Genomic DNA, 16,718 nt, shown 5'->3' on the forward strand with positions numbered 1-16,718 from the left:
GTACGTAGGTCCTAAGCAACATAGATTCGCACTTTAATTGGAGCATACATTCCTGTGTTACTGACACGGATAATTCTATGGAATAGTATTCTCACCCACTGTGAGTGATACATTTCTAGATCGAACATTTGTGTACAAGGAATTTGTTTAAGTAAACCCGGCCATATGTAAAAGATATCAGAGCCGAAATACACAACAACAATGGTGCAGGAGAAGAAGACCGCAAAGAAGTCATTTTGTTACACCAACAAATGTTCAGTGTTGACATTTTTGCTAGTTGTAGCTGCCATTGCTGTCGTGGTGTTGGTTACGTTATTCGCAAAGTCCGTGAGAGGACCAGCAGCAAAAGAGAAAGCAGGATTACAATGGTGGCAAAAAGAGATCGTTTATCAGGTTTATCCGAGATCATTCCAAGACAGCGATGGAAACGGAGTAGGCGATTTAAATGGTAAAATCAACTCAAGTTGAAATTCTAATTTTCTGAAATTATCTACCAAAGAAAATATGGACCTGTAACTTTCGATCCCTTACCTTTTGTATATATGGATTCAAATTATTATATTCGAAACAAGCTGTGGCTTTCCATGTTATTGTACAATAGTGCATATGTAATTCATAGAGGATATCTAGTGTTTTGAGTATATTATAAGGAAATATCTAACGAGTGAAATGGTATACACTGTTGTCATGAGTGGCAAAGCCACGAGTGACAAAAACTGTTTCCACTTAAAGAGAACGTAGATATTTTGAAATATTCTTAAAACAACATCAATCAATTTACATGGATTTTCACACATTCTGTTCCAGTGCGATTAACGACTGCATTACTACATGGGTAAAATTTTTCGAAATTTATGATAATTTTAGAACCGCGACCTTTTTAAATTTAGTTTGTTCAAATGGTTTTTCCATATATGTTGTGTTTTTTTTTGGTGTCAAATTAATGACTATTTAAAATGAAAATGAAGGGGGGGTCTGATTTGAATGAATGAATTCAACTTCATCGCTCATGCAAAGTATCTTTGTCTTGAGTTTTCGTCACAAATGGAATTTCTCGATAAACGTCATGACATCAGTTTGCCGTATGCAAAATTTTGAGGCGACTTACTCGACAGTTTCTATTTGATCTTTCAAACTACATTCGTTGCGACGAGTGAATATAGTCTTTCTGTGCTATTCCTTATTTTACACCAGTTTATGAAGCCTTTTTTCAAAATGTGTTATTATATCTTTGATGAGCAAGGACTCCTAAACCTTTATACGCAAAAATCATCAGTGTAGTGTAAGCCTTAATCTAATTAGCTTTGTAATATCATTTTACAGTAAAAGTAATCAGATATTCCACACTGGATTTGAACTGATACTGTAAAAACCAAATAGCTGGTTTATGTTATACATTCACTAGGGTTTATGTTCCATGGGAAAAATACTCTCAAGGGAGTCTTTACTCCCCTTAATAGCTGTAATGGTGTCTTGTATTTAATAAATAGTATAGAACGCCTTCTGCGGTTATTCTTCAATAACAAAAAACATTACCTGGTGGCAGCGGTAAAAACACAGGCTTGAAATTATCAGAGTTAAAAATTGCTTCATTTTAATTTACCAATCCGGACAAATTTAACTTTTCGAGACCTGAAACTTGGAGAAAAGTGGTTTCAGCGCTTTGAACGCTTTCATCAAGCGTCTGGACTTAGTGACAAAGAAGAAGAAATTCAAGTAAATACCTTGATTTACTCCATAGGAAGTGAGGCTGATGACAGTTTGTCTTCCTTCAACCTGAAGGAGGAAGATCAAAAGAAGTGGAAGCCCGTGACAGATAGATTTATTCGATATTTCATTCCAAAGAGGAATGTAATTTTTGAAAGGGCAAAATTTAATAAAAGAAAACAGGAAGAATGAGAAACAGTGGACAGTTTTGTTACAGCTATCTATGTGTTAGCAGATAACTGTAATTTCGGGCCACTACGTGATTAAATGATCAGAGATCGATTTGTAGTTGGACTGCGAGATTCAAAACTGTCATAAAAGTTGTAGTTAGATGCAAATCTAACTCTAGAGTCTGCCGTTAGTCAAGCTCGGCAAAACGAGGCTGCGAGAAAGCAACAATCAACTATACGAGCAACTGGAGAACGAATGACTGCAATGGATGCAGTAAAATCGTCTTCACGGAAATATGGGAAACAGAAACATAAAATCCCAAACGTTCAACAGAATAGTGTCAGCAGAAAAGGATGCATGAGATGTGGTAAGAAAATTACAAACTACTTTGCCAATGGCACCAAACAACTTAGAGCCGAAATGGCCAGATTTAACGAAACTGAAGAAATCGGAAAACTATCAAAAGCAAACTAAAAAGAGAAATTATGATAGTCGACATCGCGCTCGAAATATGAAAAAAACTTCAGGTAGTGAATAAAGTAGGGATTAAAGATCATTTTTCTTCAGGTATTGTTAAATCTGAGACATCTACACCTCCTTCATACATGGTAGTAACTGACGAGTGAGAGATACGGCGTAATAGGAGAAATTTAATTCCCATGCCTACTACATTATCGGAGCCTCTCAGAGTGACTGTTTCAAACCCTGATACTTTGACTGTCTCATATGAAAGCACATCAGTACCACCCAGTCAAAACGGATATTTCACACGTTCGGGAAGATTTTCAAAACCAGCTGAGAGAATAAACTTGTAAAAATGAGGCTGATGTAGCTTCTTTAGAAATGCGGTCATCAGGTCACATTTCATTTTAATGTTAACGTTCTCAGGAGGGGAGATGTAGTGTAAGCCTTAATCTAATTAGCTTTGAAATATCACTTGACAGTAAAAGTAATCAGATATTCCACACTGGATTAGAACTGATACTGCACACACCAACAGTTGGTCTATGTTATACATTCAATAGGGCTTATGTTCCATAGTGAAAATTACTCTCAGGGGAGTCTTTACTCCCCTTTCTAGCTGTATTGATGTCTTGTATTTGATAAATAGTATAGAACGCTTTCTGCAGTTATTCTTCAATAACAAATAACATTACAGTCAGTGTGCCAAACACAACGAGACGTCTATTCGGAAACTTGGTTCCGCATGAAAACGTATATTCGCAGTATGAATAATGCAGTCCTGCTTGGTTGCAGATGTTCTTTATCAGTTATCTTTTATTTTAAAAAATACAATCAGTGAATATTAATTACATTTTAAACTGTTTAAGTTGAACCCAAAGCTGATGTAGTTGACTGAACAGAACTATTTTCTTAGAACGAATTTTTAGTCCACCTTACCCCTTCTTTAACAAAATTTGATATGACTTGTTGTGGCTATGGAATTGATTTCTTTGTGTAATGGGAGATATATGTATTCGTGATACTAGTTCATGTATCAGCGATAGTTCATTTTAAAGAATGCTGATCTCGTGAGCAGTCGGGAAATGTATATAATCACTGGGTCGTCGGGTACAGATTGCATGATAAAAGGTTACTCAATAAAATAAAATGTTCGTGTTTGCTTGCACTGATGGCGGACATTTATACGATTGAAACTAAATTCGACCATGGCTCATAATTTTATGAAAGAAGGTTTATTCACATGGGATAAAATCTCTGGTGTAATTTATTTACCTGAATATGGTTTTTCGCATGATTTAAAAATATTTTATTCCAGTTATTGGAATACATTAATATCTGAGTTGGTACCTATTTTCGGCCTTAAAAAATCCATCTAGATGAAACACTTGGATATTAATCCGTTGGCGTGAGATTTATAGCTGGAAATGATAAGCACAAGTTTGAGAAATGAAAGTGCAGAGGATTCATGTATAAATTTTATGCCGCTTCGAGTTCTTGAGATCGCATGTAAATCTAAGAATACATGAAAAAGCACACAATTCACACGAGAGATGCTGAGTATTCGAGCTTGCATGTAAATCTGAGAAAGATTGACACTGAGACCATATACGTCATTCGAGTGATGCTGAGTACTCGAGTTCGCATGTAAATCTGAGAAAATTGAAACTGAGACCATATACGTCATTAGAGCGATCCTGAGTACTTGAGTTTGCATGTAAATTTGAGAAAGATTGACACTGAGGCCATATACGTCATTAGAGCGATCCTGAGTATTTGAGTTTGCATGTAAATTTGAGAAAGATTGACACTGAGACCATATACGTCATTAGAGCGATCCTGAGTACTTGAGTTTGCATATAAATCAGATAAAGCTTAACAATGGGAATAAAAAAAAAGATGTCATTCAGGTGATGCCGAATATTCTAGTGATTGATTTTGATATTAAATACTGGTTTACTTAATGTTTTTGTTTGGTTGTTTTTCTTCTATCATTCATTTCAATGACTTTTGTTGGATGCTTGTGATTGTATATCCTTTCATGAGCGCATATACAAGATAGGATATGTTGTTGGTCGGCCTGATTAAATTTCCGAAGTTGTAGCAAAATCCTCCACAAGTATAGCATGCGTCTAGACACCCGGTGCGAGCTACAGTCATGCCTACATGATTTCGTCTTGAGTTGCAAGAGAAAAAAGAAACAGAATTGAGTCTGACATATACGATAAATGGCGTTCATCTTTCTGTCTGTTCTGAAATCTCTTTCCGTCTGACATTAAGAATAAGATATATTAGAGGATTTTAACAAATATTCGGCATAATTTGCCGTTCTAATAAAAATAATTACCACGATTTTAAAAACATTATACTACTTATAACTTTTTTTAAAGTAACAGGTTACACGCATCACATCCCCCACACCTAATCCTGCGCCCCCAGCCCCCCCCCCCCCCAACGTTGAATATCGATGGGCAAGGCCCTTAACTCTAATTGCATTGGCATGGTATGTCTTTTCATGTGTTTACATGCCGTTTAACACCAAACAAACAAAACGTATATATATATATATATATATATATATATATATATATATATATATATATATATATATATATATATATATATATATATATATATATATATATATACAGACACACACACATATACATATATATACATATATATAGTGGAACTGTCTAGAAGTCCATACAGTTAGGGTTTATTGGTGACTTGACCCTTAAAATGACACGAATCTGAGAGCTTCATGGAAGAATATTACCCTGTTTAAATATTCTGCGAATCGATGTAAATGCAAGTTGGCAGTATTCATTTAGTGTCTACTGAACAGTAATGAAATATAAAAGACTGCTTACCCAAGCACAATAAATACATTAATAAATGCATGGAGAAATTCCAATTCCTGAACTCATTAAATGTACTCTACTGGAAATATTACTAGCACAGTCAGCCTATGACAACTAGAAAACTGATTTGATTTGAGCTAAACACAGCATGTACAAAATAATAAAATTAAACTTTTACGCATGATCAATAATGACACATAAAAATGACACATAACAACACTGTATTGTATCCAACAGATATCTGAGAGGTGAGAGAGATATTAAACTAATTTAATTTGTAATCAACCACGTCGATATCAAGAGATAACTACTATATTTGTTTACAAGTCTGGACATGACAAAAATGTATCACAGCTAACTGTGTCAAAGATAATAAAAGTATTTTAATTGATGCTGGTGGTTTGGGGACTTTTATAACGGAGGCCTCTTTAGGCATGATATCTGTCGAAATATCTACATTGTAATGTATTTGTTTGTGTTATGATCATATATTCTGGCATAGAGACAAAATGTTTGTTTTTTTACATGTGTCTTTCTTCAAGTAATGTCTTCTTATCTCTAATGACACCAATCATAAAACAAATTGTATTCCAAAGTAATGTTGCCTTGCATGTTTGTAGTCAATTATATCCACCACATTGAAATATGAATAACATGTCTTTATGTTTAATTTATTTCTCTTAGTTGCACCTCTGGCACACGCTGACTCTAGTACAGTTGTATTATATACAGGCCTGTCTGTTTCTCCTTCTAATATTGCATTGACACATACAGTCTAATAAATTTTATTCAAATTTCAAAATGTCATTTATTTTTTATCAAATCAATAATTGCATGCATCGAAACTCTATTTTGCTGGTTTACATATTTACTTGGCGTATTTAACATGGAATCCATAGCATAAGAAATATATTCAGTCTTTACTTTTCCCACTTTTACAAGTCTTTTTATCTACCCAGGCAAATCTGTGTACAAGTTACTTCTGTTAAGGATCCTATCCTGTAAAATTTCCATCTTTTACTTTCGCGTATTTTTCCAGTCCAAATTTTGTGTAGAAAATATTGCACAAATGATTTTGTTAATAAATATAGTTCTTGGAACAGACTTTTATACTAACGTTTTATTGTCAATAAGTGTGTATGATTGTTCATTAAGTTTTATTGAGCTTTCACGGAACCATCCTGTCAACTCTTTCTCAGTGATGATTGTCTTCAAATATGATATAGTTTACAATTTTAAACAAACTCCTATTGTAGCTAAGATTTAAAAGATAAATGTATAAATCGTTTCAGACTTTGTTTGAATTATGTATATTCGTCTTCACTGACTATTTTATAATTGAAGGTGTATTAAAGAGATTTTTTGTATTTGGTTGATACTTTGTTGTATTGATATATAAAGTGTAGAAGAAGCAGTAATATATTTTTGGGGTTGTATTCGTTGTAGTAGTCACAATATTAAAGTGTAGAAGACGTGTGTGTGTGTGTGTGTGTGTAATTTATTCATTAAAGATAAAATACAGTAACTTCACAGTCGGCTGGTATGATTAGCCAGGAAAGAAACCATTTGATAAATCTTCTTGTTTATTTCATTATTTCGCAATCTCTGGAGTCGAGTAGTCCATCTGTTCTATACATACTTATTACTAAATTGTTCATTTTCGATAACTGTTGGTTTGGGGTTTCTTTTCTTTAAATTAGAGGTCGATAAAAGCTGTAAAATAGTTATATGTTTCGGACGATTGTCGATTGGCGGTGTCAGAAGAAACGAAAACTATTTTAGAAAAAACAAACTTGTAGAGCAGCTATTTGCAAAGGGGCGTCGTTGCTGAATGATGACTCCAGCAGGTAACAAGGACACACTATATCACGTGATATAAAATATCGAAATTTCACGTGCCTTTGGAACCATTTTTTTTAAATGCACGTGCTCATGTCAAGCGGTACACAGTGTGCGCCGCAAGCCGTACTGTAATACACATTAGAACGTCGAAATCGAAATTTTTAAAAAATCATTATCTTCATTAACGTATGAATAATTGTTTCATTTGCTGATTTAGTCGATTGCGTTAAGCTTAACTTCGCTTTTGGTTTTGGAAATCATTCGAATATAGAAGATCATGTATAATGTGCAGGATATCTTTTGGTCATGATATTACAATCATGCTGTCAATCATACCATTATATTAAGATAATTTTTTTAAAAATCAGATCGGAAGAGGAGTTCTGTCCAGCCATGCAAAGTTATAAAAGTCTCGTATTTCCAGGTATTCGGAACCGGCTGTACTATTTCAACGATATAGGGGTAGGAATCGTGTGGCTCTCTCCATTCTACAAGAGTCCCATGAAAGACTTTGGATACGATGTGTCAAATTATACAGCAGTGGATCAAATATTCGGAACCATGGGGGATTTTGAAGCACTTATGAAGGATGCAAAAGAAAAAGGTATGGGTTCTTAATATAAAGAACTTATGTTGGTTATGTTGTTGTAATGGCGGTATGACCATAGTTGTTATGGAAGTAGCAGCAATATTTTTTTGGTTGTATTCGTTGTAATAGTCACAATATTAACAGCAGCAGATGTAGCAGAGGTACCGATGGTGGTGCTGGAAGTGGTAGTGTTATTGTTTTATTAGTGGAAGTAACAACAGTAGTAGCAGCATTAGTAGTAGTAGTAGTAGTAGTAGTAGCAGCTAAGCTATGCATATTAATCGTAGGTAAAATAAAATGCACATAGTTAAGGATGTATTAATTGATGGAAGTTTCCACCGTCCTTTCTCGGCATTATTGGCAGCAACAGAGGAAGCAGCGGCAACTTGTCATTGACAGCAGGAACTGCAGAATAAAAGGGGCAATAGATGTTGAGAAAGAAAGAAAGAGAAAGCAAGAAAGAAATAAGTTGCACAGATAGACGTATTCACTTGTAAATTTGATCAGACAGGCTACTTCCATCTTTCACAATCGCAGACTTTGTATATCTTACTTCGACCGTTGCAGGTTTAAAGGTAATAGTGGACTTTGTACCAAATCACTGCAGTGATGAACATCCCTGGTTTCAAGCAAGCAGAAAAGCCAAAAATGGGACAAAGTACAGAGATTATTTCATATGGAGTGATGGCAGTTTAAACTCAACTGGAGATAGAGTGCCGCCAAATAACTGGGTTTGTGTTGACAACATTATCTTATCTTAAACAAATATTGAAGTACTTAAAATGTTATATGTCAGCAGTTGAACAGAATGGGATCTTAAGGTAAATTAAGAACCCCGAAGTTTAAAAACAGTTTCATTTATTGAGCAAGTTTTACTGAAACGAGAGAGACGCCATTCGACCTACAGACCAACAGACAGACTGAGATAGAAACGCTCTACTTCTCTGGAGAATAATGCTCTACCAACATGTCCCCGTCACCTTTAAAATATTTTGAAATTTTTATATAAAAACTAAACACCAGATTGAACGTTTGTCATCCAGTCATCTCACACATTAGTTAAATCAGAGAACCCTTCTCTTAACATTCCCACAGAATGGGTGACTTTGCCTTGAAATATTCTCAAACAATCATAAACCGTCTCCCCGAAAATCCTTCCAAATGTCCCACCTATCCCGGAGACAAAGGTAACAAATCATTAAGAATATATTTTGCATGTTAATATTTAGTATCATGGTTAGATTACTCATTGGTACAGCAGTGGGAGGGGGGTATCTTTTACACCAATGTTCAAAATCTCAATGGGATTTCAACAGCCATACTTTAGTGTGAACGGTAACTAAAGAACATGATGCAGCTGAATTTTGCTTAAAAGTGAAATCTGGCTTATCTTCGTTTTTATATCTTGTGACTATGAAAACTATATAAGTGAAGCGCAAAGCTACGATTATTACATATAATATACGGGGTGTCTTATGTCACGTGTTTAGGCTCGAATAAACAGTAATACAAGAAAGAGTGAAAACAACAAGCTTTAAGAAAAACACAATAATTTATTTCACTGTAAAAATGAAAAAAATATGAACTTACGGTTTTATAGAATCAAATCCAAAAATAAGCCAAGAATAATCCAAGAATCAAATTTTAGTAGTCCTAATAAGAAAATGTTCTACTGATTTCACGTTCGAAACCTGACAAAGAATCCAAGATGGAAGAGGATGACGTATGCTGCAATATGTAGTGTGGAAGTCTACAGTTCCTTGTAGAAACAAGAAAGATCACTCCGGCTTCTGATAGCTGAATAAATATTTATTAAAAAAACCTGTCCTTGTTCAACAATTTTACGTGAGCACACGTATTTTCCAGAAAATAACATAATTAATCCTTTTGAATCCACGTATTTGAAATAACTCCAAACAGCACAGCATACAACTTCTAGTGTAAGAAAAGGCCGAGCTGCAACTAAGAATAATTCTACAAAACAGAGGTTATATGGTCTTGTAAAACGTAAACAAGGGGTCACGTGATCATCTTCTGGAAGATTATAGTAGCTAAATACTTGTTAAAGATCACGTCTACCCAGTGTGACCCTCACGAAAACCAATCATTTTATTCTAAGAAATAAAAAAATAAAAAAACATTGTTTACATCTTAAAGACGAAGTCCCATCATGACCTCGGCAACAACCAATAATTTTAAAATAAAACAGAACCTGTTTACGTGGATCTATGAATTTTAAAACAAGATCATGATTTTGATCAACACCTGGTGTTTATAAACTAACAGTCAAGGTCAAACTATTTTCTGAAAAAAGTATCATCTCTAGTGAATAAGTTTTACATTACAATATCATGTAATGAAAAATATAAAAAAAATTAAAACTGACAAACAATTAAATTGAAATCAATATATATTAAATCAGATATAATTAAATCAAATATACATAACAGGTGATATAACATCTTCGTGCATATTAACTCCCATTAGAATTATTTAGGATGGACCCATATGTCGAAATATGAAAAATACTACAATTTGCACGCTTTGAACAATTCTTGTTTTATTCGCTTCATAAATCGACGTACCTAATTGTTTTCTTAATTTGTGAAATATACAGTTGAACAGATGTTAACACGATAGGACGATTGCAGAAACGTATTTGAGTTAATTTAATTCGAAGATTCTTATAAATTGAAATACTAAAATGGATGTAATTAGTCCACAATCTCCCATGCGCATTTACTCTCAGACTTCCATATCTACTATTTGAATACTTAATGTATGTGATAATAATCTTAATGTTGACCATTATATGCGAAAATGTATCAGGCCGGTCGCCGGCTAAACGTCAGTAGAACGGCCAGTGATACAATATGCTGCGTACGTGGACGGTAAATGATTATCCCCCCACCTCGTTGAGGTTGATAAAACAGTCTGATTGATGGTATAATAAATATGTGAACTATAGCATTGTTGTTTTACAAGATGTCTAATTTTTAAATGATGAAGGAGAAACAACCACCAAAAAAGTACTTTAAACAGCTTGGCGTTTGAGTTGAAAACTAATTATTGATAGGCTATAAGTTAACGTTAATATTCCGAACTGTTTAAGAGGTGAGTACAGTTCCATCAAACTTGCGTATCTATATATAGCATGTCCATTTTCCTTTCGGCGCACGTTCTGATTTTTAACACACATTCCAGAAATACGATATAAAAATTCTTAAAAGTAAAAGAGAAACATGTACCAAGTGTAAAAATAAAGATGAATAACATCCACACAACAATCGTCTTGTGTATTATTTATTTATTTATTTATTTAAAACCGTTTGTTTGGCTAACTTGATATGTAGAACAATAGGTGCGCTAGGTTGAGAGTTTAAAATCCCCCTGCATATTAGTATCAGTTAATTAAATCCAGTCTATGAAGTGTCAGTACTAGTATTTCTTGATTATTGTACTGATGTGGTATTATTTTTGGATAATTTTGATGCTCTCTTTCGACGCTATGCTAGGCAAGCAACCAAGAGAGAGAGAGAGAGAGAGAGAGATTTTCAATCATAATGATTAACCACTGAAATTAATGAAGCAAGACACAACATAGATAAACTTCACAAACAAGACGTGGTCATTTACCACAAATGCAATAAAAAAAGACAAAAGTCTTACAGAGAAATAAAAATAAATACTTTAATTAAAATATTAAGGAAAAACCAAAAACATCTGAAAATTCTTACATATTTCACCTCTAACTTATCCTCGGATTGAAAATAATAAGATTGCTTCATCTTACAGAAGAGAGGGCAGAGATGCTCAACAATTATAAGCGTGGCTGAATAGGGAGGACCTATCTGACTAGATAATTCAGACAACATTCTTTTATTGTCCAAAATGCTCACGAGAGTCATGCGTTTTTATAAGATAAATGGTAACAAATCCACAGGCATCGATGACATAAAGGCCCATAACTCCTAATATGAAATGCACATATTTTAACAAGATATTTTACCTACCTTATTAGCGTAAGCATTGACAGTGTCAATTTTCCTTACAAGTTCTAAAGAGCTTCAATCAAACATATCTTTAAAAACGGACACTAGTTTGATCATGGGAACCCCATACTTATTTCAATGCTTCCAAGTCTATGGAAGATCTTTGAATATCCGATTGCTATGCAAATATATAATAATTTCCATGCATTTTCTATAACGAGAAATCTGGTTTTAGGAAAGGACATTTGTGTCATATAACTCTTACAAAAATGACGTAAGAATAATTTTAAAGGATATTGATTATAATTTATTGATAATACATAGTTTATAATGCTTAGTATTATTTAACCTTTTTGATGGACTTTGGTGACATATGCGACTAAAATATGACATGAGAAAAACCAGAGATTCCGTACATATATCACCTTAGACATATATTTTTGAGAAACAAGACTGGATTTTGTATTGTGATTGAGGAATTTAGAGATGATCTGTTTCGTCCTTTCCTATAATCCTTTCGTCCTCCTTTCTCCTAATCAATCTTCCATCGCTGATTACGCCAAAATGTTGCAAATAGACTACTGATGTTGTACTTTGTTTCAACACACGTGCGCATTCGAGCGCAAACATGTGCATTCAACGCACACAGCAGACCACCTGTAAATAAATGCAGGTTTAAGTTCTATAAAATAATGCAAAGAACATTGACATATACAGGATTTAACTAGTTCCTTCTTATACCATCTTTAAAGCTCTCATTTCCCCAAAACACAGTTTCCCTATATTTAACCCTAATTTTGATTACACGATAGAATAGAACTGGGGGATGTATGCTGTGATGTACATATCTTTATTTAACAAAATATACTTTCATATATTTTAAAAAAGTATATATCTTCTCGTGCATTTTATTATATTGAAAATATTTTTTCATGCATGTATATAGCAAAGTGTATTCGGAGGGTCTGCTTGGACTTGGGACAATGAGTCTCGTGCTTTCTTCTACCATCAGTTTACACCTTCCCAGCCAGATCTTAACTTCCGGAACGAAGACGTGCTGAATGAAATAGATGTAAGTTATATTAATTGGGCTTCCCATAGTGCGGTGCATATCGGCTTCTAGTAAATAAAATTATTTTCTTTTGAAAGTTTGATTCGTATTTTGTAATACCAGAACTGTTGAGTGTAAACCTAAATGTTGCTCAAGTTCCTGCAAAGTAGCCAACTTACAACTGTATGGATTTATAATATATGATACACTGTTAACAGTACCAAAGTATCCAAAACCCCTTCATTAACTGGCACAAATGTTAGTGTGCCAAGCAACATAACTAGCTAGCGGTCCACCAAGCCTGATAAGGACATGGAGCCTCTTTAGCCCTACAATGTAAGACATAGCACATATTTTTGTTTTAGTGATATGTCTTACTATCCAAATAACGGCCTTGTATAGTGTGTTCCGATGTCGTTGACATCGGGATGAGTACTCAAAGTTTCAGGAACATCTCACACACTTGACAGCCTATATCGACACTATTCCACTAATTTATGTGCAATTACTATACTTACTGTGCTGTCTTTATTCTGGCGGAATGAAAATATGATACCAGCAAATGGACGCATTTTCACATTCCGTTGACATACATTTGAATTTTTTGCAATGCGACGGTAGTCGAGATATGCCGAAGTAAGTTCAAGTAGGTTCGTGTTGGGCATATGTTTCTTGAACGAAACGAACCGTTGCTTACAGTTCCAAAAGGCATACTATATTTTTTATTCGTTTCGTTAAAGAATAATATTTCAACTTAACCCGATTTCGGCATTACCGGCTTTCATCGCTTTCCAGCCAACTGAAATGTAGGCCAACGAAACTTGAAAACAGGTCCATTTCTTGTGAGAATTTGAATTTATTAGAGAAAAGACACCAGAGTAAGTAAGGTTTGACTAAAACATTACGACTTTACTTTGTTGAAAAGCGTCGTTATTTTAGTTGTCAGTTGCATGAAATATTCCTGAAAATGTGACTTTCGTAATGATGTTAGTCGACATCAAAACACGCTATACAGCGCCGTTAGTTAGGCTGTAAGACATAGACGCCTACAACATAAATATCAGCGTCGAGGTCTTACATGTGGGACTAGAAGCCTCTTCTGTCACGACTAGTGCCACTCCGTAGTAAAAGGCATACAGGTCATGTAGGGGGAACCCGAGTGGCCGATTGGTCTAAAGCGCTCACCGTTACGGATCGCTGCCATCTCACCTCTGTCTGCGTGGGTTCGAGTCTCGGATTCGGCTAATGTGGTTATGTGAGAAAGCTTGCAAGTAGCTTCTCGTGGGTCGGTGGTTCTTTCCGGGTTTTTTCTGGGTTCTTCCTCCACCATTAATACTGGCCACCTTGTATAGACTATCTTGTGCTGAAAAATGGCGTTAAGCCCTACAACAACAACAACAACATGTCATGTATGCGCTCAACACCGACTATTTCAGTAATGTGTGTCAGTTTTGAGAATTTGATTCAACATACTTTTAAATACACTTTATTTGGATCCTCATACATCCATATTACTTGGGAGATCATTATTTAAACACCCCGAAAAGTACGTACAGCAAAATCAATGTTAATAGCACATGGACATTTGTGGACGAGATCAACCTAAAAGTGTGATCCAGTACAATCCGGATTAAAGGTCACCCACTGTGATGTCACAATAAAAGCTACGCATGTTGATAAACAAATTCGTACTACTCTATGTTGTGGCGATTAGACTCGAGTTGCTCTTTACTGAACACAGTTTAGTACATAGCCACCATTTTAAAAATCTAAAAAGATCGATAATTTTCGTCTGGCGGTTTCTTGATAACAATTAAGGTGCAGATCATTCAGTAATCACGATTGAACAGATTTTAGTTAAGCAAAATTACTATTATATTTTACAACAATAACAACAATTTATATATAATTTAAGATGAGTAAAATCACATACATGATCTGTATGATTTTTAATATATTATTATTATTATTATTATTATTATTATTCAACCAGACTCTAGCATGAAACGGAGAGATCTAACTAAATATGAGTCAGATAAAGGTCTGTAAATAAATATTGTACAGAGCAAAATGTACTGATTAAAAAGCAGTAAATAATAATAATAATAATAATGAGGACTTTGTATAACGCCTAATCTTTAGAAGCTCTAAGCGCTTTCCAACATTAGACAACACCTATAAGATAAAAAACATATATAATGATATGTGTACAAAACAAACACCATGAAATTAGAAAACATAAAAAAACATGCTGAAAATATTTAAGGTAGGAAACATTATTAGGCTTAAAGTTTGTTCTTGCAGTCGAAATAAGTGAGTTTTGAGAGCACTCTTGAATGTAATCACTGTGTCTTTGTGTCCAAGTTCAGTGGGCAATTCATTCCACGTTGCTGGGCCCTGGTATGCAAAAGAACGATGTCCATATGACTTTGTTTTCATAGTGGGAATAATGAGTCTACGATTGTCAGAAGAGGAGCATAAGTATCTTGCTGGTGTGTACACGTGGGTGAGGTCATATAGGTATGTTGGACTAGAGTCCGACAGTGAAACGTAGCACAGAGAACAAATTTTGTGTTTGATTCTGGATCGAATGGAAGCCAGTTTAGGGTACAGAGCAGTGGGGTGGTGTGCTCTGATCGTGGTACTCTAAGTTTCTGGAGTAGATATTGAGATGAACCAGACAGAACTGAGTTACAGTAGTCCAGTCTTGAAAGTACTAATGAACATACAAGTGTTTTAGTGGCATCAACTGAAAGATATTTGCGAATGGAGCTGATGCGTCTCAGCTCAAGATATGTTCATGACATGTTGGTGCAGTTTGAGAGTATTGTCCAGAGTAACACCTATGTTTCGTCCTGATTGTGTAAATTTAATGTTGGTGTTGCCGATATTTATTGTTTTGAGGTAAAGGATGTGAATGAGAAAGTCTTTGTGTCGTGATCAGAATGGCCTCAGTTTTATCATCCTTCATCTGCAGCTTGTTACATGTCATCCATGATTTCACATCAGAAATGCACCTCTCTACACCTTGGATGGTAGCATCAACTAAATGCGTACCCTTATGATGATACTCAAAGGAGATAGTGTCAGAGTCTAAACAATTTCAATAATTTTATGCACAAGCGAAGACATGTATTACTTGTACACATTTTATGCAGTCGGTAAAGAAAAGAACCACAAAAAACCCACAACAACAACAATAAAAATAGTAAATTTATGCGATAAGAATCTTTATTAAGAACGCTGACTAACCTTTCAAAAACCAGTCAGCGAATTTACCAAACTTTTGGTAAGGCTCGTTGTGACGTTATAATCATTTATTAATCACATAGGTGGTACACTTTACATACAATGAGTGCAGTTTAATAATGTTGATACATCATCATGTTATTATTATTTTTTTTTGTTGTTGTTATTGGTGTTGCTGCAAATACAATGAAAAGTGTATATCATCACGTTATTATTATTATTTTTTGTTATTGATGTTGCTGCAAATACAATGCAAAGTGTATATACTATAAGTGCAAATGTCTGATAAACATACACATTCTTATTATTGAAAGAATTTCTTTATTTAAAAGTTATTTTAAACTTAAGTTTTAAAGTTATAATAAAAAGGTCAGCCATTATTTTTCAAAATTATTTCTGTTTTCATCATTCATCTGCTAAAAAGATTATTGTCATCTGAATATTTTAATTATTGTGTTTATTCTGCAAGCATTTGGTTTCTTGTCTCTTCTGTATTATTAGTATCATTTATTATTATTATTATTATTATTACTTGCACTTTTAAACGTAATCAAAGCACGGACATTTTAAATGATACTTAATAATGATTTTTATAAAATGATTAGAAAGCCACTGCATTATTTTGGAATGTGTGGCAGGTAACAAAATTGATAAATGCTATACATACTTATGTTACATTTTTATGAGTCAGATAATTTAGTCACTGTAGTTTATGTCCTTGGTTTGAATTTTTCAGGTTATAGCAGTTGGCAACTGCCACTTTGTAAAACAATACTTTTGAAAAGTTACTG

At 34.3% G+C, this 16,718-nt stretch overlaps 1 protein-coding gene and 1 long non-coding RNA gene across 2 annotated transcripts in view; one reads left to right on the forward strand and one right to left on the reverse strand.

Annotated features, from left to right (window-relative positions):
* LOC149797879 (maltase A1-like) overlaps positions 1-16,718 on the forward strand; it is a 26,066-nt gene continuing 9,348 nt past the window's right edge. The window contains exons 1-4 of the mRNA XM_089962903.1: positions 1-448; positions 7,471-7,650; positions 8,203-8,366; positions 12,574-12,699. Of these exons, the coding sequence (XP_089819029.1) occupies positions 202-448; positions 7,471-7,650; positions 8,203-8,366; positions 12,574-12,699 (717 nt within the window). The 5' untranslated portion in view covers positions 1-201. The remainder of the gene's footprint in view (positions 449-7,470; positions 7,651-8,202; positions 8,367-12,573; positions 12,700-16,718) is intronic.
* The window catches only part of LOC149797880 (uncharacterized), a 27,796-nt gene continuing 22,989 nt past the window's right edge, over positions 11,912-16,718 (reverse strand). Inside the window, exon 2 of the long non-coding RNA XR_016421909.1 lies at positions 11,912-12,284. This is a non-coding gene — a long non-coding RNA (uncharacterized LOC149797880). The remainder of the gene's footprint in view (positions 12,285-16,718) is intronic.

The sequence above is a fragment of the Sinohyriopsis cumingii genome, chromosome 6 (genome assembly GCF_028554795.1).
Source record: "Sinohyriopsis cumingii isolate HCF-2022 chromosome 6, ASM2855479v2, whole genome shotgun sequence".
NCBI classification, from domain to species: domain Eukaryota; kingdom Metazoa; phylum Mollusca; class Bivalvia; order Unionida; family Unionidae; genus Sinohyriopsis; species Sinohyriopsis cumingii.